The 26,547-nt window shown below is 50.2% G+C and overlaps 1 protein-coding gene across 2 annotated transcripts in view; it reads left to right on the forward strand.

Moving 5' to 3' along the window:
• The first annotated feature begins 648 nt into the window (after positions 1 to 648).
• bcor (BCL6 corepressor) overlaps positions 649 to 26,547 on the forward strand; it is a 33,537-nt gene continuing 7,638 nt past the window's right edge. The window contains exons 1-9 of one of the 2 annotated variants that reach the window (XM_076081787.1): positions 649 to 1,620; positions 11,250 to 11,331; positions 11,589 to 14,759; positions 16,261 to 16,317; positions 16,859 to 17,018; positions 18,034 to 18,363; positions 19,414 to 19,704; positions 21,086 to 21,399; positions 22,591 to 22,881. In XM_076081787.1, the coding sequence (XP_075937902.1) occupies positions 11,329 to 11,331; positions 11,589 to 14,759; positions 16,261 to 16,317; positions 16,859 to 17,018; positions 18,034 to 18,363; positions 19,414 to 19,704; positions 21,086 to 21,399; positions 22,591 to 22,881 (4,617 nt within the window). In that variant the 5' untranslated portion in view covers positions 649 to 1,620; positions 11,250 to 11,328. The remainder of the gene's footprint in view (positions 1,621 to 11,249; positions 11,332 to 11,588; positions 14,760 to 16,260; positions 16,318 to 16,858; positions 17,019 to 18,033; positions 18,364 to 19,413; positions 19,705 to 21,085; positions 21,400 to 22,590; positions 22,882 to 26,547) is intronic. The other variant, XM_076081788.1, reaches the window with a different exon arrangement.

Consider the following 26,547-nt stretch of genomic DNA (forward strand, 5'->3'; position numbering starts at 1 on the left):
TCTTTTCCTACTCCTACTCTGCTTCTGTGTGTCTGTCTGCTGGCTTTTCTCTCTGCTCTCCTACACACACGCACGCACACACGCAGAGAGACACACACAGAGGCACGCACGCACACACACCTCAGGCTTGATATTCATAGCCTCCCTCCTCCTCCTTCACTTGACATGGGAGCCTTAACAGATGTGCCCCAGCCTTGAGCTGCCCCCCCCCATTGCCTCGTGCTTCGCAGATTCACCTTATCTGTTGGTTTAGAAAAAAACAAAAACGGAAGAGACATTTAATTTGTATTTGCACTCAACGTCTATTTTTTAATCTATTTAGATAAAATGCCACGATTCAAACTGTACCGGTATTAATTCCTTGGAGGTCGTCCTCCATCACCACACTCAATTTATTACAAACTGTTTGTCTTAAATGGGAATATATGTGTTGGTCTCTATGTCAACATAACTATTGGAATTGTGCACTTTCCCTTTAGTTAAATATCTATTTGTTGCCTTAATTAAAAAGATACATTTAAAAAATGTAATTCAAAATATATAAATGTTGTTATTATGACTATTATTACGCTTTATTTGGCTATATAATATATTTGACTTTAATTTCTACCTTATTTCTGCTGTTAAAACCTCGCCTATTCCTGTTTTGGAGTTTCAGCGGAGCTTGTGTGTGTGTGTGTGTGTGTGTGTGTGTGCGCGTGTGTTTTTCTGTGTGTCTGTTTCTCTCTCTCTCTCTGTGTGCGTGCGCGCGCAGCCAGTGCCGTGCGCTGGAGGCTTATGGTAATTGCGGTCTCCCGACTGGCCTTCTGGGTAGAGTCTGCGCGAGTGGGAGTGGAGCGAGTCGCTCGGTCTCGGCAGCGTTCATCCATTCTGTGCGGCACTCCCCATACGGCTCCGCGCGTCCTCGGTCTCGAACCCGGTTGGTGTTCTCTCTGCGCTCCTCCAGCGAAACGCGGGACCACACGGAATAACCTTCAGAAAACCTTCCGAGACTCGGGTATTCCGGTTGTCGGAGAGGACATGGAGTGACGGAGAGCGGGAGAAAAGGGGGCTTTTTCCGAGGACGGCGTGCTCCGCTGAAACCCAACATGGCGCTGCTGCGAGGTACGGCCGAGCTGAATTAATTTCTCCGCGAGTCCGCCGACCTCGCCACCTGTATCCTGTGGGGAGCCCGGGCCACACGGCGCATCGCCTCTGCCGGACCTTAACGGATCTTCTTTAGTGGATTTCTCTACACTCTGACGTTTCTTTCCCCCTCCGCGCAGGATCTCTTTTTTTGTCGCTTTATGGCAACCCAAGTGACATTTGCAGCAGCAGAAAAGTCCGCTCGAAATATCGGGTAACGGAGGAGAGTTTCCCGTAAACAGTAGAATAAGGACCGAGAGCTTTTATTTGTGAGACTTGTTTTGTTTCGTGACAAGTGGATAACCTGTTAGACACTTTTTAGTTTTTTTTCTTTGGCCGGGATTGCGTGTCTCCAGCAGACGGGACCGTGACCGGGCTGCTCTCTACGTGTACGCACGGATCGCTGTCCTCCCAGTTAACTTGGGAGAAAAACAGGAAAAAGGCGTGAGTTTGGGGTCGCACGGACGACGGCTGGAACTAGCACCAATTAACCAGGTGAGGCAATCAATGACAAACCCAAATGTGTTTTCTCTTCGCGTGTGTCTTTGGCGATGTGGAAACCTCCTGAACGAGGACAGAGAACGCACACTTTGCTCTGAATCTTTCAAACTGTAACTGTACACAACAGCTCATGTGCTTTTTAAACGACCACTGTGTTTTCTATTTTATTTTTTTAAATATAGTGTGTTGTAAATGAAAGACGGTCGGGCTGAATCTGAACGCGACAGCCCGGTGTTGTGCGCAGAGACCGGGGAGAGGATCGGCCACTTCTAAGAATAGCGCATAGGGTGGTCTTTGTGCGTTTCGGCGGGGCAGTGGCATGTGGTTGATAAATAACACTCGCGCGCGCGCGCGCGCGCGCGCGCGCGCGCGCGCACACACGTAATGATCCGACCGTGAGCTTGGCCTCTTTTTTTTTTTCTTTTTCCCTTTTCTTTTCTTTTTTTACAACTGCCCTGTCAGCCGGAGGGAGGTGAGAAGGACGTCCCGGAGATTAGCGGACTTGAAAGTGGCGCCGTCCTCGCTTGTGAAAATTCCGGCTTTTCGCACTCCGTTTTAGTACTGAAGTGCGCGAGAGAGCCTGTGGGGCGACGGTATGAGTGTGTGCGTGTGTGCGTGCGCGCACACGGAGCTTCTGCGCTAAACAAGGTTACGGAATCCAGCCTCGCCCTGCCAACGGGAAGCCAGCGGTGCTGCTCTCGTTTATAGGTTCAGTTCAGTTGGAGGGCATCCCCGCGGTGTGTGCGTGTGCTGGCGTGGCTGCTGTGTGTGTGTGTGTGTGTGTGTGTGTGTGTGTGTGTGTGTGTGTGTGTGTGTGTGGTGGTGGTGGTGGGGGGAGACTTTGTTTGGGACAGAGTGGACGTTGATCAGTTGTCTCATCAGTCCCAAAGGTAGTGGTGGGGGGGCTGCACCGCTCACCTTCCTGTCTTACTTGATGGAAACCGCTCTGGCATCCTGCCACCACACACTTGGTGTCTTGCAGGTGTTCTCTGCTGTGACTTTGCGCTGCGGTATGTTGTCTTCCACTCTTGCGTGCAGTCTTTGCTTTGCGGGGGTCCTTTGCGCACGGTGGATCCGTGTAGCGCCAGTTATAGACCCCCTCCCCTCACTGTAGTACTGCAGTTTGTGGGCGGCAGCGACGAACCACGTCCTATAAAGTTGACGTTTAATTGAAATAAGTGCCGCAAGGCGCGTTGGACGTGTTCCAAACTGAACCGTCTTTTCCCAGCGAGTCTCTAAAGCTCCTCTGCGGGGCTGCGCATAGCCCACATTTCACGAGCAACAGAGCCGCATTTAACCGGGATGTTTGTCTCCAAGCGACTTTGTCAGGACCGCACTCTCCATCGCATCGAGGACGGCTCACATCGCAGTTGTTGTTGTTGTTGTTTTTATTCCCCGCTACCGCCGCCGCGCCTGCTGCCTGTCCTGCAGCCACACAGGCACTAATTAGGGGACGCTCTCTTAGGACGATCGATGTGCCTCATATCGGCTGGCTCCAGCTCATTGACGAGCTTAGTGAGGGAAGCAGCCACTATAAAAGACCGCCTCGGCCCCGCAGAAGAAAAGCGTATATTACAGCGCAGAGGATCGGTCATAACGCAAGCGGCTGACGCGCGCAAAGAGCAGGACCTCGTGTTTGGGACCCTTTTCGAGGGAACGGAGCGGGAGGGATTAAGTGGTGGGGGGTGGAGGCTATACTTCAGGGGGGATTTCAAGCAGAATAAAGGCTTAATTGTATTTAAATGTATTGTCCCTATTGGTACGGCGAGGTATAGGGTGAATGACTCCAGTGAAATTTGATCTGGTTTTAAAATAATACAAAATCAGCGGAGAGAATACGGATTTCTAATTTGAGGATCATAAAGTGACCCATAAAACCATATGGCTAATTATTTACCAAATTGTCCAAATGACACGCTGTTCACACTGCTCCGCGTGTTCCTCTTGAGTTTGCCATGTTTTTGACATAATGGGGACATAGGGACTTCTTTTTGCGTGTCAATCAAGGCATGTCTTTAGGTTTAGGTTCCTATTCCTGCCACAATAGTGTTTTTTCTCATCTTGATTTGGTGTTGGGAATGAATCAGCTATACCATGACAATAATATCGTTTCGTCGCCTTCAGATATCTCCTACCTGTCCTCGGCCTCTCTCTTAACGCCCCACAACCTTTCACAGCTACCACAGCCTTCTTCATGACTCTTGCTTCTTTATTTTAACTGCTGTCTGATCTTTTTTTTGGTAATGGAGCCCGTTTCCCCCGACTGTTGTGGAAAGCGTAAAACAAATACTTTTGTGTGGGCCGAGTTTATTTATAGCGCTATGGCCTACGCATCGGAGCCGTTTTCGCGCATCATTTTTCCACTGCGCGCTGAGCAGTCAGCGTGGGGCTGATCTATCTCCCAGGTGTTGAAAGCACAGAGCGGGGAGGGCTGCTTACTGCTGGGGCCTCTTTCACAGCCTGCTCAGGGCGGGAACGTTGCGCCGGTATTATTATTATTATTATTATTATTATTATTATTATGGATTGACATACTGATTTTCCTCACCCCCTCCTTTTATGCGAGATGACTTCACACTTCGTCCCAAAAACGGTGTTTTATGGCATTCAAAGTGCAGGGTCAAGGATGGTCTCCGAACCAAATATAGAGTTTTTATTTATTTATTGATTTAATAAGAAATGACTTCCTATTAGAAATATGCAGACATGGCTTTAACGGTCACTCTCATCTCGGCCACCTCGTCTCTCCAACACAGTCAGACAATCAAAGTGTGGGTCGGTGTCTCTGAAGGTATCACCAAACCTCGTGCCTGCTGGGCCATATTGTCATGCTGAGTGCTGTGTGGCGGTGGATGTGTGCTCCTGGGGGGGGGGGTATAGGGACAACCACGCCACCTCCATTTTTATACCCATTAATCTGCTGTTTGTCCGCTTTGCTTTCTCTGGAATCAATAAGGACCACGCGGGGAATATCGCGCACGGATAGAAAGCGCGTCAATAAAACCACGGGACTACTTTTGCATATCAAACCCCGCTCTAACGTGTCGGGACAGCGGGCGGGGAAATGCGCAGAAAAGCCGTCAACCAAAAAGGAAAAAAAAGAAACGCCCGTGTTCTGTTTATATCCAGCCGGAGACATGAGGTCTATCTTATTGTGTTCGCGCTTGTTTTTTTTTTCTCTCTCGCTCTCTCGCTCTCTCGCTCTCGCCTGGATATAAAACAACAGTCTCGTCGCTGCCGGCGCTGCGCTCGCTGCTGAGGCGAGGTGCGTGTGAACAAAAAAAAGCGGAGGCACGGCAGAGAGCCGAGGAGAGATCGGTTTTCCAGGCGCTGCGCTGCTCCCGGAGGAGACGTCACGGTTTGATTGAAGCTATGCTCCGTGCTGGCCTCCCGGGACCTCGCGATGAAACGGGAGAGCTGCCCCCCCCCTCCTCCCCTCTTTCTTTCTCTCTCTCGCTCTCTCGCTCTCTCGCAACGCTTCACAAAGCTTTTTGTTTCGACGAGGTCTGGAGCGCACGGATCACTTCCCCGCAGAGATGTGTCGGCCCCCCCAGCGCTGTTTCGCCGTCACAGAGGCTGTCATTACGGCCCCGCAGAAAAAAATCATCCCACATTATTCTCGACTCTTAACACGTGTCTGGCATATTAACACATATATTTCTGATGGCAGTTTAAGCCCAATAATTAGTGTTACATTTTTTGTTAATCGTGTCTCCGGGAGCAACATTTGGAATGTTTTTGTGTTTTTTTCAGGGTAGTTAAAACTCGAAATCTCCCGGATTGTATTTAGTTGACTGACCTCGCTCTGGCCCGTCGGAAGATTGATTTAGCAGTGGAGTGATGATGACACGCATCACCTCCCTCCTCTTGAGTCGGTGCAGGCTCGGTCTTGATCAGGCCTCGTTTGTTTTGTATGCGTCGGCGCCTCGGGCGTCCATCTATCCATCTGACGCAATCACCACAGACGCTCGGCTGCGCTGCGCGGCGGCAGGGTGAGGGCGATAGGAGTTTATCACATGCAACCGTCTTCAAAGCACCGATCGGCTGAGATAAACACCTTAAGTACGTTTTTAAATTTCTTTAAAGACTGAATTCTATTTTGAACTTGGGGCCTCACATGTAGCCTCATTTCCTCATATGTCACCCACAATGCACGTGACCTTTTTAAAAGCCCGACATGTAGGCCATGTCAGAGGTGTGGAAGCTTGGTTTACCTCACGCTGAGTCAGCACCTGTTTTAAACTGATGCTCTTTTAGCGTTATGTACGTCTTTACGCAGCACCAATATATAAACCTCTTTATACAGGCTATTCATCCTATACATGGGGGGGGGGGGGGGGTTCCTTTAGCGTAATGTGCTTACATCCAACACATGAAAGCAGCGCCGGCATTTCAAAGGAAAGTCAAGAAACCTCCGGTAAACGCGGGACCGCGCGTCCCCATTACAATCGGGTCCTTTGGAGGCATAAAGGGCCATTTAGTCCCCATTTGGCCCGGGATGAATAGAGCCAGTTGAGCGGCCGCCGCCCGGGCCCCAGTGACAGCACGGGGAAGGGGGGGAGGCCTCACAATGTCGACGTTGTTGACGGCCGTGCTGCCGAGGGCGGGCGGGCGGGCGGGGGGGGGGGGGTTGCACCGTGCACCGACTTGCATGCGGCTGTGCAGCAGCCCGGGGAGGACCAAGGGGCCCCTTTGTTTACAGCTCGGCTGCTAATAATGTGACAGCTGAAGAGACGCCGCCGGCTCCCTCCAGCTCTGCGCTCCACCAGCAGCGCGCTCCCCGCGGCTCCCTGCAGCGATTATCCCCGCTGCCTCCGTTCGGTCTGCACGCTCCTGTTGTATCAGAAACTACACCGAGAGGCAGCGCGTCGACTTCCCATATCTGGACTCCCGAGTCTACATCGAGATGATCAATGGGGCCATTTGGCACACGTCAGCCCGATGATCAATAACAATTAAAATTGGGCACGCGTTCTCTCTCTTTCTCTCTCCCGCTCTCGCTCTCTCTCAGGTGAGAGTGAGGCCCTGAGGCTGTGTATTTAGTAGTCAGGTTGTAGTTTTGGTCTGCGCTTAATGTTTTCTCACATTTGTTCCCGCTGATTTCTATTTTGTTCACCGGCAGTGTGCGCAGAATTCCTTTCGTTTTTGGCACACACGCACACAACCTCACGGTTGTGTGTGTGTGTGTGCATGCGCGCGCCCACATTTAATCCCTGTTTATACCCACCCCACCCCCGTCGCTGCGGAGATTATCCTGCGTCACACTGCATTTTTTCAGAGCTGAACGGAGCTCTGCGCTTCAGAGAGCCTGGCAAAGCTCCAGGGACAAAGAGCGCGAGGGGCGCCGTTACACAGCGAGACCCACGTTCCCGGTTCCCCGTTCAACTACCCGAACAGATTAGCAAGCGCACGAGGTGTTTATGAATGATTGATGGCCCTACGTTTTCTTTAAATGTGGATCTGCGTTTACTAACTTGAAAAAGAGAGAGGAAGCTGCTGCTGGTGATAGACCCCCCCCCCCCCCCCACACACACACACACACACATCACCGGTGCGCACGTAACCACTGCGCTGCACGGGGAATAGAGGCCTCCGTCCTGGAGGAAGCGATGAGTGGTGCCGGTGCGTGCATGCGCCGCGGGTCACGCTGAGTTCAAGTAATTGTCGTCAGAAACAGGAAACAAGGGAAAAGAGGGAGAAGCGAGTTTGTTTTCTCTCCCTCCCTCCCCCCTCTCTCTCTATCAGTCTTTCCCTCTGCCCTTGTTTTTTTACTCTTCCTCCCTTAAAAGAGAAGAAGCAGACAATACCGGAATGCAGAGCTAAAGGTTCCGCGAAAAACGCCCGGTGGTTTTCTGGTTAATGGTGCAAGTCGGGGCTCCGCTCCAGCGGTCTGGTTTATAAACGCAACGCCGACCGCTGCGCTCCCTCCCCCCGCCCCCCCCCCCCCCCCCCCCTCCCTCCTGCTGCTGCTGCCGACCACTGTGATGGATTGGGCGGCCGTAGGGAGTTGTTTGTTGCGCAAACTATTCTTAGCAGCGGGGATGAGCGTCAACACTGCCTTTTCCTCCTTTCCTATCTCTCTCCCTCCACTTATACGTGACATCATGGAAGAATTTCTTCCCAGAATATTCTCAGGCAACAACAGTTTAATTTTTTTTTAATCTTCAGATTTTAGAGAAATTATAAACATGAGATTTGGAATAGGCGTGACACGTCTCTTTCATGGACTTCATGGTGCCTTTAATGCAACATTACCCTCATCCCGGGATGGGTAAGGTGTTTTTTAGTTGTTTTGTTTTAATTACTGCGAGCCACACAAGCTTTCCAGATGGTTGCCCATAATATTCTGTATGGTGTCTTGCATAGTCGTTTGGACCTGACTCAGACTAGCATGAACAAAATCTATTTCAAATGCAGCTTTTCAACCAACAGCAGCACTTAAGAAATGTGGTTGTGACCAGAATGAATCTGTGATAAAGTAGCCTGTTTTCCTGCTGTCATATTGTGTCGGTGACGACATGACAGTTGCAACGTGCCGAAGTCCTTTTCACAAAAGCCTAATCAAGTCGATGCAATTCTGTGGCTACACGTTATTGGCTATGTTGCAAATGCTAGGTACGAAAATCACATACATCGGAAAAAATAATAATTTTGCATCATGAAATATAATCTAAATACCATTAATATTTACAATAATCTTCCAATAATATTTTTTAACGGTTATTGAAAAAGAGGTTATTCGGGGGAATTAGAAACCTGTCTATGTTTCCTCTGGCTATATGGGATTGTAACGGCATCATTGTGCTCAACAGAGCGCTTTGTCCCGCGCGTTTTGCGGCATTTTTTTGAGTTTTCTTTTTATTTAGAGTGTACAGTGCATCAGAGAGGCTGTGTCATATAGAGGCTATTCCCAGCGGTGCGTGCAGTATGCCGCCAAGTGCTTGATCCTGACCTTGAGGCCCTGCGCAGCCTCTCATCTTTTCTGGACGGGGCTACTATTCATTTCATGGAAATGACAGGCGCCGCGGCCGCGCAAAACTACTCGGTCATCGGCACGGTGCGCACGTTGTGAAGTAAAGTAATGACAGGCCTTTAAGACAGCCGACTGTCTTTTTGTTTTACGTGAGCCCGTCCCTCTTTCTCTCTCTCTCTCTCCTGTTTTTCTCTTTTTTTCTGGAAAAGCAGCACAGACGCCGGCTTTATGCCAAGGACAGATATTTCATTAAAGCGGTGAAGGTTGCGTTTAGGTTAAACGGAAATGTCCAGAAAGCCAGCGTGTCATTGACAATCTGCGTTTGTTTAAGAGGCTTATTTTTTTTCATTATCACGTTTGGTCTCGTGGAGCGCAGACTTTTTGTGTGTGTGTGTGTGTGTGTGTGTGTGTGTGTGTGTGTGTGTGTGTGTGTGTGTGTGTGTGTGTGTGTGTGTGTGTGTGTGTGTGTGTGTGTGTGTGTGTGTGTGTGTGTGTGTGTGTGTGTGTGTGTGTGTGTGTGTGTGTGTGTGTGTAAGAGAGGTGCATGTGACGCTCCAGGAAATACGAGCAACGGGACTGGTGTGATTTCTTAACGGTTGTCTGTGTAACACAAATCCAACCTTCACATGGCTGCACGCACATTCGTATCGACACTGGCAGTTTTTTTTTTTTTTTTTTTATCCGAGCACGCACACTGTTTTCAGTTCCGTCAGACGCGGATGTTGTGGGAGCTGTTGGGGGATGGGAGCGCTGGGGCAGGGAGGAGCCGCGCCGAGGGGCCCCGCAACAGGCTGATTAATGGGCCCCGGGTCACGGCAATAAAAGTGGCGTGCCAGCAGCGAGGCTCAGGGGCGTTTCTCTGCGATGATCGAGGAGCCAAGTTTCCCTGCTGCTCTCAACACCGCTGAGGATTCACTTTTACTATTTAAAGGCACTTCTCCCCCCCCACCTCATTCCTGCACTGGCTCCCCTAACCTTGCAGAAATGTCCACCCTAACGAGTCATCAATGAAAACTTAAATGTTCCCTTTTCAAATATAATCTGCCAAGTGGGAGCAGTAGTTTCACCTTTTCACCGTTGTTGTTTTACCAGTTTTTCAGGATTTTGAAATGGCCTCTTGAATTCAGACCACTTTGTTGTTTTTAAGATTCCACTCATGAGGCTCACAAGTGCTCAGTGATCTCTCAATGTTGCCATTTGTACAACAATATTTTATGAAAAACAAATTTGCGTTGTTTTGCAGTGTGATATCCTTCACTCAGTAATACAAAGTATTGCCACAAAGTAAGATTTCTATATCTACTGAACTGACACCATAACGTAAATACAAACTGGAGAAAAGAAGTGCTGTAAATTTGCTGTTAAAAAATGTGTACATTGAGTTTCTTTTCTTTGAAAGTACATTAAGTTTAGAGCGAGCTCAATGTGCATATCAATAAAAGTCAACATGTTTCACATTTGACATAAGTTGTGCTACTTACAGACATTTGAGGCATTGTATGAATATACATTTGTCAAAAAATAACATGTGGTTTATCTGCTTCCCCCAAATTGTATTTAGTCCTGGTAAGACCTATCTTTGTATCTTTTAATCTAATAACGTTGTAAAATCCAGCCCCAATCGGCACCCCGCTGATAAAAGCACAGATTTAATGTCAAAGACCAATTATTAAATCTCCTAAAATGTTGCACTAATGAATAAATGATAGCAATCTTCTTGTTACTTATTCAATATCTCCTTAACATAGAGTAATTGCTCTGTTGTGCTCCAGTTCTTTAAAGAAATTCAAATATATACCAAAAAATTACAGATAAAGGACATTTCACATACAAAGAGATCTTGATGTTTTTTTGCTTATTGTCGTTTCTCTTGTGATCAAAAACAAAAAACAAGAAACACCATTTTCACCTCAGTGGTCGTATTATTCTTTATACTTCTCCACGTAATTCCTTCTCAAACTGAATCTATTTTTGTTTATTGCAAATTATACACAGTTGTCTCTTTCTCTCTTGCGTACTATACTTTTGCGCATGTTCTTTGGTGGGAGAGTTTGTTGATCCGTGGCTCTGCGTTGGCGGGCGGCAAATGGTCTCCCACCGAAGTGGTCTCTGATGTATAATCTTCCCTCGCTCCGCTGACTGAGGCAGCCAAGAGAGCGGGTCAGAGAGGGCACTGAAGAACCAGTGTGTGGGGAACGTGACTGAATAGACGCAGCCCCACAATGCACGTCAAGCCCACGGGGTGGGCAGGATGGGGGTCAGGGGAGGGGAGAGGAGGATGGGGGTGGCTGAGGGGTGTTGATGGATGGGAGGGGAGCCCACACAGTGCTTTCATCTCCACTGACTACTTCAGTGGAGATGTGTGCGTGTGTGTGTATGTGTGAGAGTGAAAGGAAGGCTGACTGTAGCTTACAATGCTGTTACCATTCCTTTCTTTGTAAATTTGCCCTACTCCCCGTAATCTAAATGTTGACCCAGAAATTAACGAATGTGCAATACTTCTATCTAATTTCTCTTTTGGAGATTTTATGAACCGACATTTTTCCCCTGTCAAATTTTTTTTTTTGGGGTTACAACAGAGCTGTGGTGTGCGTGCGTGCCTGCATCAGAGCCAAGACACTGACTGCTAACTGTTTGCTCATCTCCACAGGGCAACATCTGTTCGTGATGTCGATGCTGAGACACAAACCAACCTGGAACTAAGACAAGGGAACCACATCACACAAAACATGGCAAGTCCCCGTGCTTGTCTTAAGTACTGTTTACACTCAGTTGTCGCGTTAGTCATTATTACCTGGAAATAACCATTTGGTCTGATTCACTATGTGCATGCACGCCACAGAACTAAAACATTAAGCAATTTTTCTTTTGTGCTTTGTTTAGCAGTCATTGTTTCATAGTTCGTGCTTTCAGTGTGAGATTTTCCAAATGTTCTCTTGAGGGATCTGAGTCACATTTACTTCTCTGGTCACCCCCTTTTTTGGCACAGGTGGATGCAAGGTTGACGCCCCTGGCAGCGATGGGGCTGGACCGAGGCACTCTGATGCACGACGGTCTTCGTCTCCATGGTGGGGTTGTATACCCAGGCATCAGAGCACTGCCAGCGGAGAAAAGCCGAGAGACGCACTCCCTCCCCCTCACTTATAACAGGGATGGTCTCCCAGAGCTCATCTACAAGCCTGATGGCCCCTTGGACAGTCGTAAGCCCACTAATGGATACCTGGGTCTGTACAAGGGCACTCCTCAAGGTTTCCACAAGCCTGTGCTGGTTCATGGAGCTGAAGGTCTAGGCTTGGAACGCAGGTTAGGGCCTGGAGAAAAGGCATCTGAACTGGGCTTGGCAGGCGCTGGTGGCAGCTACCTCCGCCTGCCTTGGCTCAGCCCCTACCCTGAAACCAGCATGTATCCCTTCATGGACACATCCAAGTACGCGGCTCTAAACATGTACAAAGCCTCCTTGCTCAGCCAACCCAACCCCTATCTTGCCCAGCACCTGGCATACCCGTCTCTGTGTGCATCCCAGGGGGGCAATGTTAACCCTGCTGCTGCTGAGAGGCTCTACTATATGCCCCATTATCCTCCTTCCCCCATCTCTTCTCCCTTGGTGGCGCCTCCTATGAGGATTCCTACAGTGACAGTGGCCCCCACATCCATGGTCCACTGCCAGGACAAGGGGCTTGGTGTTGCGCCTCAGTTTGCACAGCAGCTTCACCAACCTTCCCCTCATCCTCAGCATCATCAGGCTGCCATAGACAGAGACAGGGACCGGTCCCCTAGCAGGAGCAGCAGACCAAGCAGACCTCCCTCAAGGAAGGGCTCTAGCAACAACAATAATACCAGTAGCGCTAACACTAGTGGCACCAATAGTGGGAATAATAATAGTCTACCTACTGATTCTCCTCCTCATGCATCTTCTCGCCTTCCCCAGCCTCCCCCTCCTCCTGCCCTTATTGACAACTCACTGGATTTACAACGCCCAGTTGCTAGAATAGGACACCCATCCACCTCCTCCAACTCTTCAATATCTGCCTCATCCTCATCCACACAGTCCATTCCTCATCCATTCTCTGTAAGCAGCATGGCATCAGAGCAGCCCTCTCCTGCCCGGCCCAGCCCCCATAAATCTAGGACAAGAGACGGGGCATCTGAAAACAGAAATGCAGGGGTTGAGAGGAGACCCAGCAGGTCACCCTCCAAACCCAATTTTGAGAGACCAGCTCACCAACCCCAAGCAACCAAAGACTCGGCAGAGAAGCCCTTGGATTTGTCTGGAAGAATGCTAGAGTTTGGGTTGCCTCCTAATGGTTTCCCAGTTAAGATGGACACTTTAGCATCTGGCGCACATTATGGACTGCCCCCTAGCCGAGAGCTCCTAAAGGACAAAAACCTGTCCCTCTCTCCTTCCTCCCACCCACACTCTGTGGTCAGCAGCACTTCTTCAAAGGTCCCAGAAAGGCCAGAAATGATAAGCACTTTACACTCCTCCTGGGTTGTACCTAGCCCGTCTCCATCCCGTACACAGCACACACCAGGCTTGCCCCCCTCCCCAAGGCCTAACACAGACCTGGGCCTTTCTCAAGCCAAAGGCTCCTCACCCTCTGTCATCAAACACAAGGGTCTAGAGAGAGTACTCCCTCAGCAACGTAGCTCATCCTGTCCAAGGACAGGGGAGTCCAACCATAATGTGTCCTCCACTCAACACTCTTCTCTGGTCAGCTCCAGGGCTCTTTCTCCCAAGCCCAATGGCGAGTGGGTCAAACACAGCCCTAGCCATTCAGAACACCCAGGCCACCACAGAGAGGGAACAGAGAAGTCCTCCCAGACCGCTAAGAGAGGTGAAATGACTCCAGAACTGTCAGCATACAAGAGGCCCTGTTTAGAGAATGGTCACATCCCTGGCCACCTTTACCTTCCTCAAAGTGACGCTTACCTGAACCACAGTTTGGCTTATGCCAATAGATACCTGCACTACCCCATCCCCGATGGCATGGCGCTACACTCCCTGCCAATTGCAGGAAAAGGCCCAGTCTACCCTCACCCAGTATTGCTGGGCAGCAACAGCCTTTACCCAACCCACTTAGCAGCAAAACACCCTTTACCCTACCACAACCTCCCAGCTGGTCCAGGAGGAGAATACCTCACTTATAACTCACAGGAGATGGCCCATCCCCTGATGCAAACGCACTCAGACAAGCTGGCAGAAAGGGGAGATGCAACCTTGAAGCCCCGGGGACAGGAGAAACCTAGGGGGGTTGTTGAAGAATGCGGGGGCCACAGAGATCACGGCGTTGGGAAAGAGATAGGCGAAGGAAGCCAAATTAAGTCTGATAGGGAAGCAGGAGCACAAGGACATGGTGGCAATCAAAGCAAACCCCCCTCTTCAGTAACATGCAGAGAAAAGATTGTCTGCATTGACCTTGTACACTCAGACACAGATATTGAGTCTTCCCCAACAGTCAACAAACAGCCCTCTGCTGAGACCAGCAGCAAGGTTAACCAAAATGAATGTTGTCATAGTAACCAAAATCTGACAAAGACTGAGTACGAGCCAAAACACCAACACCGCCTTTCCCATCCTTTTCCGATCCACTCCGGACACAGCCCCACCCTGAAGTCCAATCACAATGATAGACAGCCAGAAACTCCCTTCAGGAAAACTAAGGCTCTTCAGGACACGGGCTGTCTTGGGTTGACCTCCAGCACATCCCCGACTTCTCCAGGGCAGTTCGCCCAAGCCGAGGAGAGCCCGGAGGAGCGGAGCCCCGACCCCGACGACCAAGACCAGAGCACCTTGCGCTGTGCTCGCACATCTGGGGAGCGCAGCTCTGGTAAGGACAAACGGGACAGAGACAGCCAAGCTCTTCACTTCTCTCAGGACTGCACAGATGTGGTGAAGGAGGAGAGAGCGTGTGAGGGGGAGATGGAAAAGGAAGACAGCATTGTTGACCTAGGAGAGTCTCAAGGAGAAGGGGATGATGATGACGATGACGACTACGACTACGACGAAGATGGCCTGACGTCACTTAAAGGCTCTCGTAGATCCAGTCTGGCCAAGAGGATCGCTAACTCCTCAGGCTACGTTGGCGACCGCTTTAAATGTGTTACCACTGAGCTGTATGCTGACTCCAGCAAGCTGAGCCGTGAACAGAGAGCCCTGCAGGTAAGGCCATTAACACGTGTGTGTGTGTGTGTGCGTTTGTGTGTGTGTGTGTATACAGTACAGGGTATATTGGGCTCAAGTTGGTGGTGGGTTGGAAAGAAGTCATACTGATCAATGTTTCTTATGTGCATACTTTTCAAACATACTTTCAGTTCTGACATTTAATCAGGAATGATACCCCCCCCCCCTCCACCACAAGGGCTACTGTCTTTATTCCCTTGTTGCAATACAAAACCCTGCATGAAATTGGCACAGGCCGTATTAACAATACAGTACAGAGTAATATACATGCTGTCATGCTACTGTCCTGGCCATTAACCTGACCTTCCCCTCAGTTTCATTGTCCTAGTGAGCTGGTGTAAGGCCAGTTGAGGCCCCCTATCAGGGAAGGCAGTTCAAAGGTTAACCAGGGCTGCAGTCTCTGTATGTTGATTAGCGAGCAGTTATTGGAAAGGTTATTTCCATGCGCACGTGTTTGTGTGTCCGTACGTGCTTGTCCTTGTGTGACTGCCTTGAGGCTAAAGCATGTGTTAGTGCTGACTGGTGCTATAGAGCCGTATACTGTAGTTTCAGAGCGTGCCTGTGGCAGCCTCACAGTTCACATTGCCTTTGGCTATGCTTAACCCCGAGGTGAGGGGCAGCAGAGGGCTTGCAGTGTGCTTTAAAAACCAGTAGCTGCCCTCTTTGGGGAGCCTCTTAGGCTTTCTGCATGCACCCCCCCCCCACCCCCCCACCCGCCAGACGCTATCCTCCCCTAACCGTCCTCCCCCTGATGGCCTACGCTGCCCTGCCTGGTTGCTGTCCAAGGACATAGTTCTCCTCACCCCGTTGGCTAAAAGACCCTCTCTCCTAACACACATCACGTTACATCTATAAATGCACCAGCACAGCAACGTCCCCTACAGTCGGCCATCATCGCCTAACATTCTGATACTCACATTGAGCTATTCCTTTTAGACCGTTACCTCTGGGTCCTTATGTGCTCAATGTTCAGCATAGAAACACAAACGAACCCTACGCTCCATTATCCACAGGCTCAGAGGCGGATATCTTAATAGGTTGCACATGTCTGTCTATGTTGTGAACACGCCCTAGAAAACTGTGGTTTTGTCTGTCATGCTTGTCAATGCACAGCTGCAACACAAAGCTATCAAACGCTCTATTTCTGGACAAATAAGATGTGGAAGTCTATTTGGGATTTTTTTTTAAAGAAACAAGACTTCTAAAACTGAATCAGCGTTATCAATCACTCTTAAAATGAACATATTCTTTCGATTCTCTTTTTCCAAATTTGTCACTCATGCAGTTCAGAAATCATTTGATAGTTTTGATGCAGCGTTAATCAACCTGTTGAGTCACTTTAATTTAATTGTGTCATTTTGTGGGATTGTGGCTGCCTATTGTGTGTTAAAAGAAACATGTGGAGAAACGTAACATAAAGTCATTAAAAAAAGATGAAATGATGGACAGATATATTGAGCCCCCCATTCTAATTGCTTAGATGGAAGTCATATCACGAGAGGGGAGTAATATAAGTCAACCTGCAGCTAACTGGGAGGTCAGTTCTTTACATTTCTTATCACATCTGCCTCTGACGGGCTCTGTCTCCTTTGTACTCTGTATCGCTGCACATTCCTTTTTCTCCCCACTCCCTTCTTTCCTCTTTCCTCTCCTCTCTCTGCCTCAGGGCTTAGATGTATATGTTTCCTAGCCATGTTTATGTTTCAGGAAGGGAGATGCCAGGATTTAAGCCCCAGAGAGCATGGACTCACAGTGGCTGCAGTAGTCTAATCTGTGTCTTGATGCCATGCCTGTGATTTATCTGTCTACCTTTTTGTCCTGTGTGCGTTTTGTGTGTGTGGGTTTAATTTCCTTGGCATTTTCTTTGATTTTTAAGACGATGTGATTTCTGACGCAATTTTTTTGCTTCTGTAGCTGTTGAGGCCAGATTGAGGCTTAGAGAGGTGTGTGTGTGTGTGTGTGTGTGCGGCGTGGGCAGATGATGAGTGGGTTTCATGGGTCTTTCTCTGCATTTTTGTGTGTGTATGTGTGTGTGTGTGTGTGTGTGTGTGTGTGTGTGTGTGTGTGTGTGCGCACAGCGGGCAATGATGCGGTTCTCGGAGCTGGAGCTGAAGGAGGGCGGCGGTGTGTGCGTGTCTGCTTCGGCAGCGGCAGCAGGACGGGAGCTGGCAGACGGCCAGCATAGAGAGCGAGTGCTGGAACACTGCCAACACACCACCAGGCAGGGAGAGAGGGAGGGTGAGTAACCCAGCACCACACACGCACACACACACACACACACACACACACACACACACACAGCCACTCTGCAAATGAACGCTCAGAAAGGAACACACAAACAATAGGCGCGCGTACACGCTCACGTGCACTTGCAGCAAACGCTGAGGCAAGACCGGGTCACTCTAAAAAAAGACAAGCGCTTCCACACACACGGACTCAACACACGCGCACACGCACGCACACACATACACACACACTTATACGCGCACTCTTACACAAGCTAGGCAGTGCGAGCGAACGAGCCGGCAAGAGAGACGGAGAGGGGGAGTTTTATTTTCAAGAAGTCTTTTGTGCTTATCTGCGTGAAGAGACGATCGAGAGGGAGGGAAAGAGGGGCAGAGATTGCGTGAGAGAGAGAGAGTGAAGGGGGGAGGGGGGGGGGTGGAGTAGTCAGTGGGTGAAAGCGGATGGGAGAGTGCGACGGAAAGAGAGCGAGAGGGGAGAAGGGAGAGTTGCGTTGGCTGGGAGCCCAGCTGTGTGTTGGAGCGAGGCCGCGGCTGACGTGTGAGCCTAATTATGGCACGGAGAGACACGGAGAGGGGGGGGGGGAGTCACGCTCAGTGTGAGAAGGGCGTGGTGCGGTCATGCCGTGGGGGAGGACGGGGGAGGGGGGGGGGGGGATGGGAGTCGCCGTGTGCAGCGAGTGCGCAGGATGTTTCCTCGCTGGAAGTGCGAGCGGCGGCTCTGAACCGTCGGCCCGTTGGCTCGGCTCACATCAGATTAAAAAGTCTTTACCCCATGAAAGTTTTACTGCCTGTCTTTAAAGCAGAATAAAAACTGGCTGCTGTTTAACTGGCATTCTCCCTCTGTCAATCCCACACCCTGTCTCGCCTCCCCCTCCCCGTGTTTCCCTGCTCTCTGTCTGTCTGGTTTGTGGTCCGTCTGTCTCCCTTTGATCCTCTCGTGTCTTATTTTCGCCTCTGCCCACTCCCCTCCTCTTCCTCCCCTGCCCAATTGTCTCCGCTTCGCTCAGGTGTCCGGCCGGCGTACACCAACAGAGTGCCGGTCCTCCAGAGGTGCGGGGGCCCGAGCGAGCCCATGTCCCCAGGACACGGGGCTCGTGAGGGGGCCGGCCAAGGAGAGCTCAGTGACGGGGCCAGGAAGGTGAAGAGGGAGCCAGAAGGAGGTCATTGTTTGCCCCCTACTTTGACGCCGGCAAGAGGATACCCCGAGGAGAAGGCCAGCCCCGGCTTTGGAGCCAACAGGAAACGCCAGCTCCGCCTCGAGGCCGAACAGGAGGACACGGAGTGGGAGGAAGGAGACAGGGTGTCCCACCCGGAGAAAAGGGCCAAGCTTTCTACGGGTAAGAATATCTTGAGCACGCATCATCACCCACATGCCACTTCCATTTTCCTCAAATCTCCCTCCACCACCACCTCATTTCTGCTTTCCGTGCATCTCTCTAATTCTGCCCACTCTTTCCCCTTCATCCTATATTATGCTGATCACTGTCTCTTCCCTCGTCCTTTAAAAAAAAAAAAGTTCTATTCCTTTTGTCGCTTCCTCTTTCCCAATCAATTCCACCTTCAACCTGCCCCCCCCCCCCCCCCCCCCACGCTCTTTCCCCCTTCCCACCCCCTGTCCCATCTTTCGCTCTGTGTGGCAGCCAGCTCAGAGAAGTGTTTAATCCTGCCTTTGAGCGGAGTGCGAGAGAGAGAAGCGAGGAAGAGGGACAGCCATTCTCTCTCTCTCTCTCTCTCAGCTCTCCCGTTCCTACGCCGCGCTTACCCACCCTCTTCAAAGCTGCTCTTTTCATCTCTTTTCTTTTTTTTTCCCTCATCTGTTTGGGTTTCCTTTTTTTTTCTTTTTTCTGGCATGCGGTGTCGCGCTCGCTCTCCCCGGCACTGGCAGACGAGTCAAATACCCGTCCCCCGTGAATTTCAAGGGGGAGAACTCTCCCTCTGCTTCTCCAGTCGTTATTGCTTTGTGTCTCCGCCCGGTTCTTGACTTCTCTTCCCCTTTTTGCTCCGCAATCTGTCGTTCTCGCGTCCTGCTTGCTGCCTCTGTGCACTCGTGGTAAACGTCAGGCTTAGAGGGGGTTTTACAAGCCGTATGAATGTAGTGATTAATGGCCTTTGTTCTTTGTGCTCAGTTGTCTGCAGGTCGTGGGTGTGTACATAAAATAGTTTTTATGCGCTGCAGAAGGTGAGAGTAGCGTCTTTGAAGGAGTGAAAACCTACTCCGACACCTGCAATAGAAACTGTCGGGGTTAAAGCTCGCCCACAATGCATTGCTGTTTGGGTTTTTCGTGACCTTTCGTAAATGAAGGAGAATTTTCTTCCATCTAATCTTTTCTAGAATCTTTTATATGAGGGATGGCAAACAATGCAAATTCTACGTTTGTTATCTGCAGATGAGCGCGAGCAGGCCAGCCCCGGCCACGATGATGATGACGATGATGAGGTTCGGAAGCTCAAGGTCTGCATCGAGCTGAAGGGACTGCGGCTCAGCAAGCCCTCTGCCGGTGCGGTGTCTCCCGACGGGCCCCTGATCAAACAGGAGAGGGCGTGGCCCCAGCCCCGATTGGCAGCCCCGGTCCAGAACCAGCGGGAGCGCAAGATCCGGCCCGGTGAGCAGGAGGACAGGGCCGCGGCGCACAGAGCCGAGATCAACAGGAAATGGGGCTGCGAGAAGCTACTTAATGGTAAGAATGAGCCGTCAGCAGCACAAACCGCCCTGCTGCATCTCTGAGTTCATCTAGGGTAACGGAAATCTATCTTTGGCTCACGTTTCACTTTCTTGTTGAGCGGTCTGACTTTGGGGGGGGATTTCCCGTGCGGCTTCTGGGGAGAGGGCAGAGGAAGTGAGGTAGAGGATACTTCCTCCTGCCAGAGGAGAATTCACAAACGGGACCTGAAGACCCCCCCCCCCCCCACCCCCCTTCTTTTTTTTTTTTTGCGCTTGTCTTCATAGGGCTCCGTGCGAACGATGAAAGTGCGAATGAGGGAAGTGGCTGGTGGAGATATGCGTGGGCAGGTGTGACTAATGTGTGATCAATGATTATTCTCTCTCTTTTTTTCCCCTCAAGACCAGTTACAGGGAAAGGGGGGGCGGGAATGTGTGTGTGTGTGTGTGCGCGCATGTTAACTTATTAAAACCAGGGCTTTCCCTTGTTCAAGTGCCCAAAATGAGACAGAGGGAGGCACAGACGAAGAGAGAATAAAAGAGCAGGAGAGAGATTAAAGGAAGTGAATAAAGCAGGGGAGATTTTGGTTTTATGTTTCCTGCAGAAACCACAGGCCTTGATTGGCCACTGATTTCTTTTCCTTTTTTTTTTCTCGCTCTTACCTTTTTTTAGATAACATCACCCTGGCAACAGCCGTGTTTTTACAATGATTGTGGTTATTCCACAGTGTGTCTGTCAGGGCTGTGGTCTTTTTTTTTTTCAGGACTCCACTAATCGGATAGAACGCATTCATCACTGTTAAGAATCTCTCATTCTAAAAGGTTTCTATTGCTACAGGTGTATAATTCCACTTTCCTCTCCACTGGTTCACAGCCGACCACTGATTTCATTGACTGTTTATTCTAAAGGTCCTGTTGTTACACAGATCAGACCTAGACCACGTTCCCGAGTAGTTAGAAATGCTTTGCAGTTATCTGTATCCCGTTAAGCTATTAAACAGCATTTTGACATTGTGGTTTCAAGGGCAGGTGTTTATTTTTCGTGTAAATATGTATTATTAGAGGCTGGAACTAGACAGTGCTACATTTGTTTAAGGAGATTACTCTTAGCGGTGTCCTTGCTGCAGTGAATGAGTGTGCACAAGTTACGTTGTGGGGGTGTTTATATGAGCCCGTGTGTGTATGTGTGTATTTTTTATTATTTTTTTGCAATTTCTTTTTTTCTTTTTTTTTCTGAGCGAGCAGGCATGCTGCGCTCCCAGACAGCTCTGTGCGCTCATTAATAAACCAACAGAGGGTGAGAGATGGCCTTGCAATACCTTCCCATCCTCCCCTTCCACTGAGCTCTCGCACTATCAGCCTCTCACTCTGCCTCTCCCCCCCTCCCCTCTTTGCTCCAGGAGTAGCTACTTCTCCCCTCCCCCTCGGCCAGCTGAAGGACAGAGCGCACCCGCCGGGCCCCTTCTTGGGTGACCGCGGCCTCAAGGAGCCCAGGAGGGGCCCCCCCTCTCCGGCCCCGGAGCTGCACGCGGGAGGCACCCCTTGTGTCAAGCCCCGTCGCCATAGTGACACGGACAAACCCAAGGGCAAGCGGCCGTGCAAGACCAAGCACACCAGTCAGAGGGAGCGAGAGCGGGAGAGGAGGAAAGAGGCCACACCTAGCAGCCCGGGCCAGCGTTGCGTGGCTGATCTGGGAGCAGCTGAAGATGACATGGTGAGCGCTGATAGGGTGCCTGGCCGCGGTACATCTGGATGTTTGCAGCAGCGGGGTCTGTTTCAGTATGCCAGTCGGCGCCTCTGATTATGCAGCTGGGAGAGGTAGGGGGGGAGGGAGGGAGGAAGGAAGTATGTTTACAATGTTTAGAGGGCTGCTGGAGCTTTGACCTCCTCGTGCCCTTATCGACTCCCTGCGGAGCGACTGCATGCACGTGCGTTTGTCTCGGGCCCTTAATTGTCTGAACGTGTGTCATCGACGCCGTTTTTGTGCGCGAGTGTGCGTGCCGAAGGCCGTGAGTGTCTGCGTGTTTGTGAGCATTCCTGACATAACAACAAAACCCCGGAGCAATTATACTTCGCACTCAGCGCCGAGCACACACACACACGTACACGCACACACACACACAGCGAGGAATGTGGCAGCCGTGGCGGAGCGTATGAAGCGCCCGAGTTCAAACGAGAGGGGGAAAAAAACGAGCATGGGGAAAATTTGAGGGGGAAAAAAAGAGGGAAAAAAAGGAGGCTAGTTGTTTTCCGCCCGCGCTGCTCTCCTCAGCCTGACAGCTGCTTCGACATGGAATTCCACTGAGAGGGCACGCACTTTTCGCGCGCACACACACACACACACACACACACACACAGAGAAAGGCAGGCAACTCCCTCTCTCGTGTGTTACGCTCCGAGGGCTCTGTTGTTTCAGCGGTCAAAGAAAAGTGGCGTGCCAACCTGCAGTGTTTGGGGCGTGAGCAGTCGGTGTGAACGCTTTCAGTGACGCATATAGTGTGGCTTCCATACACAATAATCACACATAAATATACATACGTTGTAAAACTGAATGAATGAAAGAAAGAAAAACCCATCCATATGTAGCTTTATGTGGGTGTTATTTAAAAGAGAGCTATATATGTAAGAGGATAAATAGCTTTTTGAGCTTTATTAAAAATATTAGTATTCTTTTTTTCTGGATGGATTTTGGCCTTCTAGTGACCACTGACGCAATGTCATATACTTTTACCAGTTTTTTATTTGCCACTTTATTTTATCCAAAAAAACTATTATATGCGAGTGTCTCCTTGTGTGTAATCTCATCCACGTGCCCATGAGTGTGTCCATGTGTGCGTGTGAATGTGTCCAGCCTGCTATGTGGCAGTGGCTGTAACTCTCTCTCTCCCTCCCTCTCTCCCCTCAGCTGAGCAAGCAGCGCGGCGCTCCGAGGAAGGGAGCCTCCTCCCCTAATCATTACCCCTGCTCTCCAGTCAAGCCCTGCTCGCCCACTGCGCTCTGTCCACCGACCCTGCTGCCCCAGGTGAACGGCAGGGCGTGCGGCCTCCAGTCGGAGGAGGCGGCGGTGGGGCTGCACAGGGCCCCCCCTGCCGAGTCCCCCTCGGTGCGTCCCATCCCGCCAGAGGCTCGTCGGCTGATAGTGAACAAGAATGCCGGCGAGACTCTGCTCCAGAGAGCGGCGCGGCTGGGCTACGAGGTAATGGGCTCCGCTCAAAGTCGTCCTCCCGCCTCATCTCTGTCTCTCCTCACACTTACACAAATCCATGCTCTCTCTTCTTCTTAAATTGAGCTCATTTTCTCCCCCTACTTTGTTCCTGTCTGTGACTCTGGCAGACATGGTTCTTCTCTTTTTTTTTTTCTCAAAATTGTCTTTCTCCATCTCATTCTTCTCTTACATCTGTCCTATTCTTCCTCTTTCTAGCTCACTCTTTTTGTTTTTTGCATCATTTCCCTTACTCGCGCTTTCTTCTCGCCATACTCCATCTTTTTTTTTTTTTGCTCCTCTTGCCCGCTTCTCTCTCTCTCTCTCTCTCTCTCTCTTAGGTTTCCGCTCCCCCCCTTCTTTCCTCTCAGCGCTCTCTTTCTCTTCCTCTCTTTGTGACTCAGATTGTCGTTGGCACCCCTCCTCCTCCTCCCCCCCTAGCGCACACACACGCACATTTCCCTCGCCTCCCCTCCTCTTGCCTCGCTCCGCTCTCACATCTCATTAATTTTCCGTGAGGCGAAGTGTGACACACACTCTCTCACACACACACACACACACACACACACACAAGTGCGTGCGCAGACAGCATGAGGGATCGGTGGGATCATTATACGGAGACTGATGCTCGCTGCCTCTCTCTAGCATCGGGAGGTTTTTTTTCTTTTTTTTTCTTTTTTCTTTGTGTGTAGCTGCCGATCGTTCGCTCCTAAACCGGATCCTCTCATTCTCTGCACATACACGACAAGAACGAGACCGGCGTATATTCTGCTGAATCTCTCAACTCCCATTGCTCTGAAAGCTTTTAATTAAAGTTGGATGGCCCACCGCCTCGCTCCCCCTCATCCCCTGGTGTTTGTGAGCCTAAGCCCCCCCCCCCCCTTGTTGACAGATTTTACAAATTGATTTATTGATCCAAGTGGTTTTTATGCCACTTGAGCTGCAGATTGTGCCTCATGTCCACCCCGTCGCTCACTCGTGTGTGTGTGTGTGTGTGTGTGTGTGTGTGTGTGTGTGTGTGTGTGTGTGTGTGTGTGTGTGTGTGTGTGTGTGTGTGTGTGTGTGTGTGTGTGTGTGTGTGTGTGTGTGTGTGTGTGTGTGTGTGTGTGTGTGTGTGTGTGTGTGTGTGTGTGTGTGTGTGTGTGTGTGTGATGATTTTTATTTTTTTTTGTGTGTGTTTTTTTATCACCAGCAGAGGTATCTTCACAGAACTGTAAATAGGTGTGGGTATCTTTTTGTCGCTCATTAACCGCTTGCTTTATGGTCGTGTGTGTTTGTCGTACACATTTATGGTGATGAGGTGTGTGTGTGTCCGTGATTACGTGCGAATGTGTGTGAGTCAGTGAGTGAGAGGGAGAGAGAGCAAGAGTGTGAATGAGAGGTAAGCACTGGGAGTATAATCGCGTTCTAATGGCCCTCTAATGTGCCGTGGTGACTGTGGTTAGCAGTGGCGGCGGCTGTTTTTCTCCCTCGCTCATATATACACACACAAACGCACACACACACACAGACGCGCGCACAAGCACAGGGTGTAGCGCAGCAGCAGCAGGGTTCAGTCAGCCGTGCTGGAGAGAAGCTGGCTCGTCTCTCTGATTTATGCGTCTCTCTCGAACGTTTTTTTCCCTCCCTCCCTCTCCCTCTTTATTTTTTTTTTTCCTACCCCCTTCGCATTTTTCCCTTCTTGCGCTCCGTGTGTGGAGAGGGGAGGAGGGAGGAGAAAACCTGAGACTACACAAACAAGGCGCTGACCGCTGCGCAAACAACACCCCCCCCACACATCCCTCCCTCCCTTTCTTTCTCTCCCTCTCTCTCTCCCTCTCTCCCCCTCTCAGGAAGCTCGTCTCTCACTGCCTGTGTGTGATAAGCCTGGGGCAGACCCCTGGGGCTCACACACGCGCACAAGGACGTGCGCAGAGAGACACGCCAATTTATGCATACCGCCCCACACACACACACACACACACACGCATACAAGCCTGTAGACGCACAGAGCGCTTGTCTCACGCTGGTGTTTTAGCGCCGCAAGCTCCGGGCTTATCACACACAGGCAGAGAGATATGAGGGCCTGAGAGACAGAGGCACGCACACACACACAGCTCACATGCTGATTACTAGCACACACACACACACACACGCGCACACACACACACACACACACACACACACACAGAAACACCCGTTATGACCCAATAAGCACAGGCATCCTGACGTGTTCTCCTCCATATGCTGCACACAGCGACGGCTCTCCGCACTCGCTGCTGTCGCCCACAGACACGGACCCACACATGCAAATTCGGAATCGCACACATGCGTACACACAAGGCTCACATGCTCGCCACACACAATTTCACAGAAACAGCAGTTGTTACATCGTAAGCACATGCACAGGCGTCCGTTCTTCGTCCACAGACCTGCACATGCAGAACCGCCTCATGCACGCACGCATTTTATTTAACACGCACTATTCTGCGCTGTTCCCGGAGCCCGCCGACACCGTGCATATTTCATGTTCGTTTAGTTTCGCGATCCGTGCCTCTGCACATGAAAGCCCACTCTCTCTTTCTTCCTCCCCTCCCTCACTCCCCTTTTATTCTCTCTCGCTCTCTCTCTCGCTCTCTCTCTGTCTCCCGCGTCTGCCTCGCTCTCTGAGCATTTGAAATGGTAATGAGGAGAGATTCTGCGGATGTCTTCATCCCTCTCCCCCTCGTGCCGGGGCCCCTCTCGGCTCTGCCCATTGAAAGCTCAGATAAAGGTGCAATCTGTCATTTATTCTCCTCACATGAATCACGACTGATTTTCCTCCTCAAATCCGTGTATGATCCGAGCAAAGAGAAAAAACAACTAGATTGCGTTTCAAGTGCCCAGTCGGACCAGCATCTACGATCGCAAACTTTTTGGGACCGAAAACCATGGCAATTAGTGGATTTGCTTGTGAAGTAATTTCCCACTGATTTTTCAAGTTAAACTATGATAAACGTTGACGCGCAAATTTTCTCTTTTGACCAACAGTCCTGACAGTGCCAACCTTTGAGGGAACAGAAAATAGAGGAATCAAGCATATCTGTTGTAACCAAGTCACTCGGATTCATACATATAGAAATTCACTTTAATTATCCATTTGAACTTAGTATCTAGTTAGCGACCGAGCTAGCTACTTAGTTGTTAGCTAGCTGGTTTCACGGCAGCGAGCTTGGCGAGCACTTTTGGCTAGCCGGTGCCATCATTTTAGCATTAGGCTAGCTACTGTAGTGGGTAGCATGCATAGACTGTATATAAGAAGTGGACGTAGTTGTCGTGGCGTCACCCATTGGTTTGTGGACTGACGTTTTGAAGTCTCAAGTTTGGAGATTTCGCCGTCGCTATCTTGAATTACGGCCGTCGTCATTTTTTTTTTTTTTTTTTAACGGAAGTCAATGCATTTGGAATGAGCAGGAGTGAGGTAGAGACGCCGTATACGGCTCTGGTAGCGGCATCGGCCTGTCAATCACAGTAAGCCCGCCCTAAATCATACCCTACTTTATGGTCTATTTGACTCTGAATGGACCATAATTTACTAAATGAACATCATGCTGTATTGAAGAAGACTTGAAACTAGAGATTGAGACCCTAAACTCATGTTTACAATGTTTACTGAGGTAATAAATCAAGAGAGAAGTAGAG

Source organism: Anarhichas minor, unplaced genomic scaffold, assembly GCF_050575085.1.
Source record: "Anarhichas minor isolate MPS153535 unplaced genomic scaffold, ASM5057508v1 ptg000087l, whole genome shotgun sequence".
Lineage (NCBI taxonomy): Eukaryota > Metazoa > Chordata > Actinopteri > Perciformes > Anarhichadidae > Anarhichas > Anarhichas minor.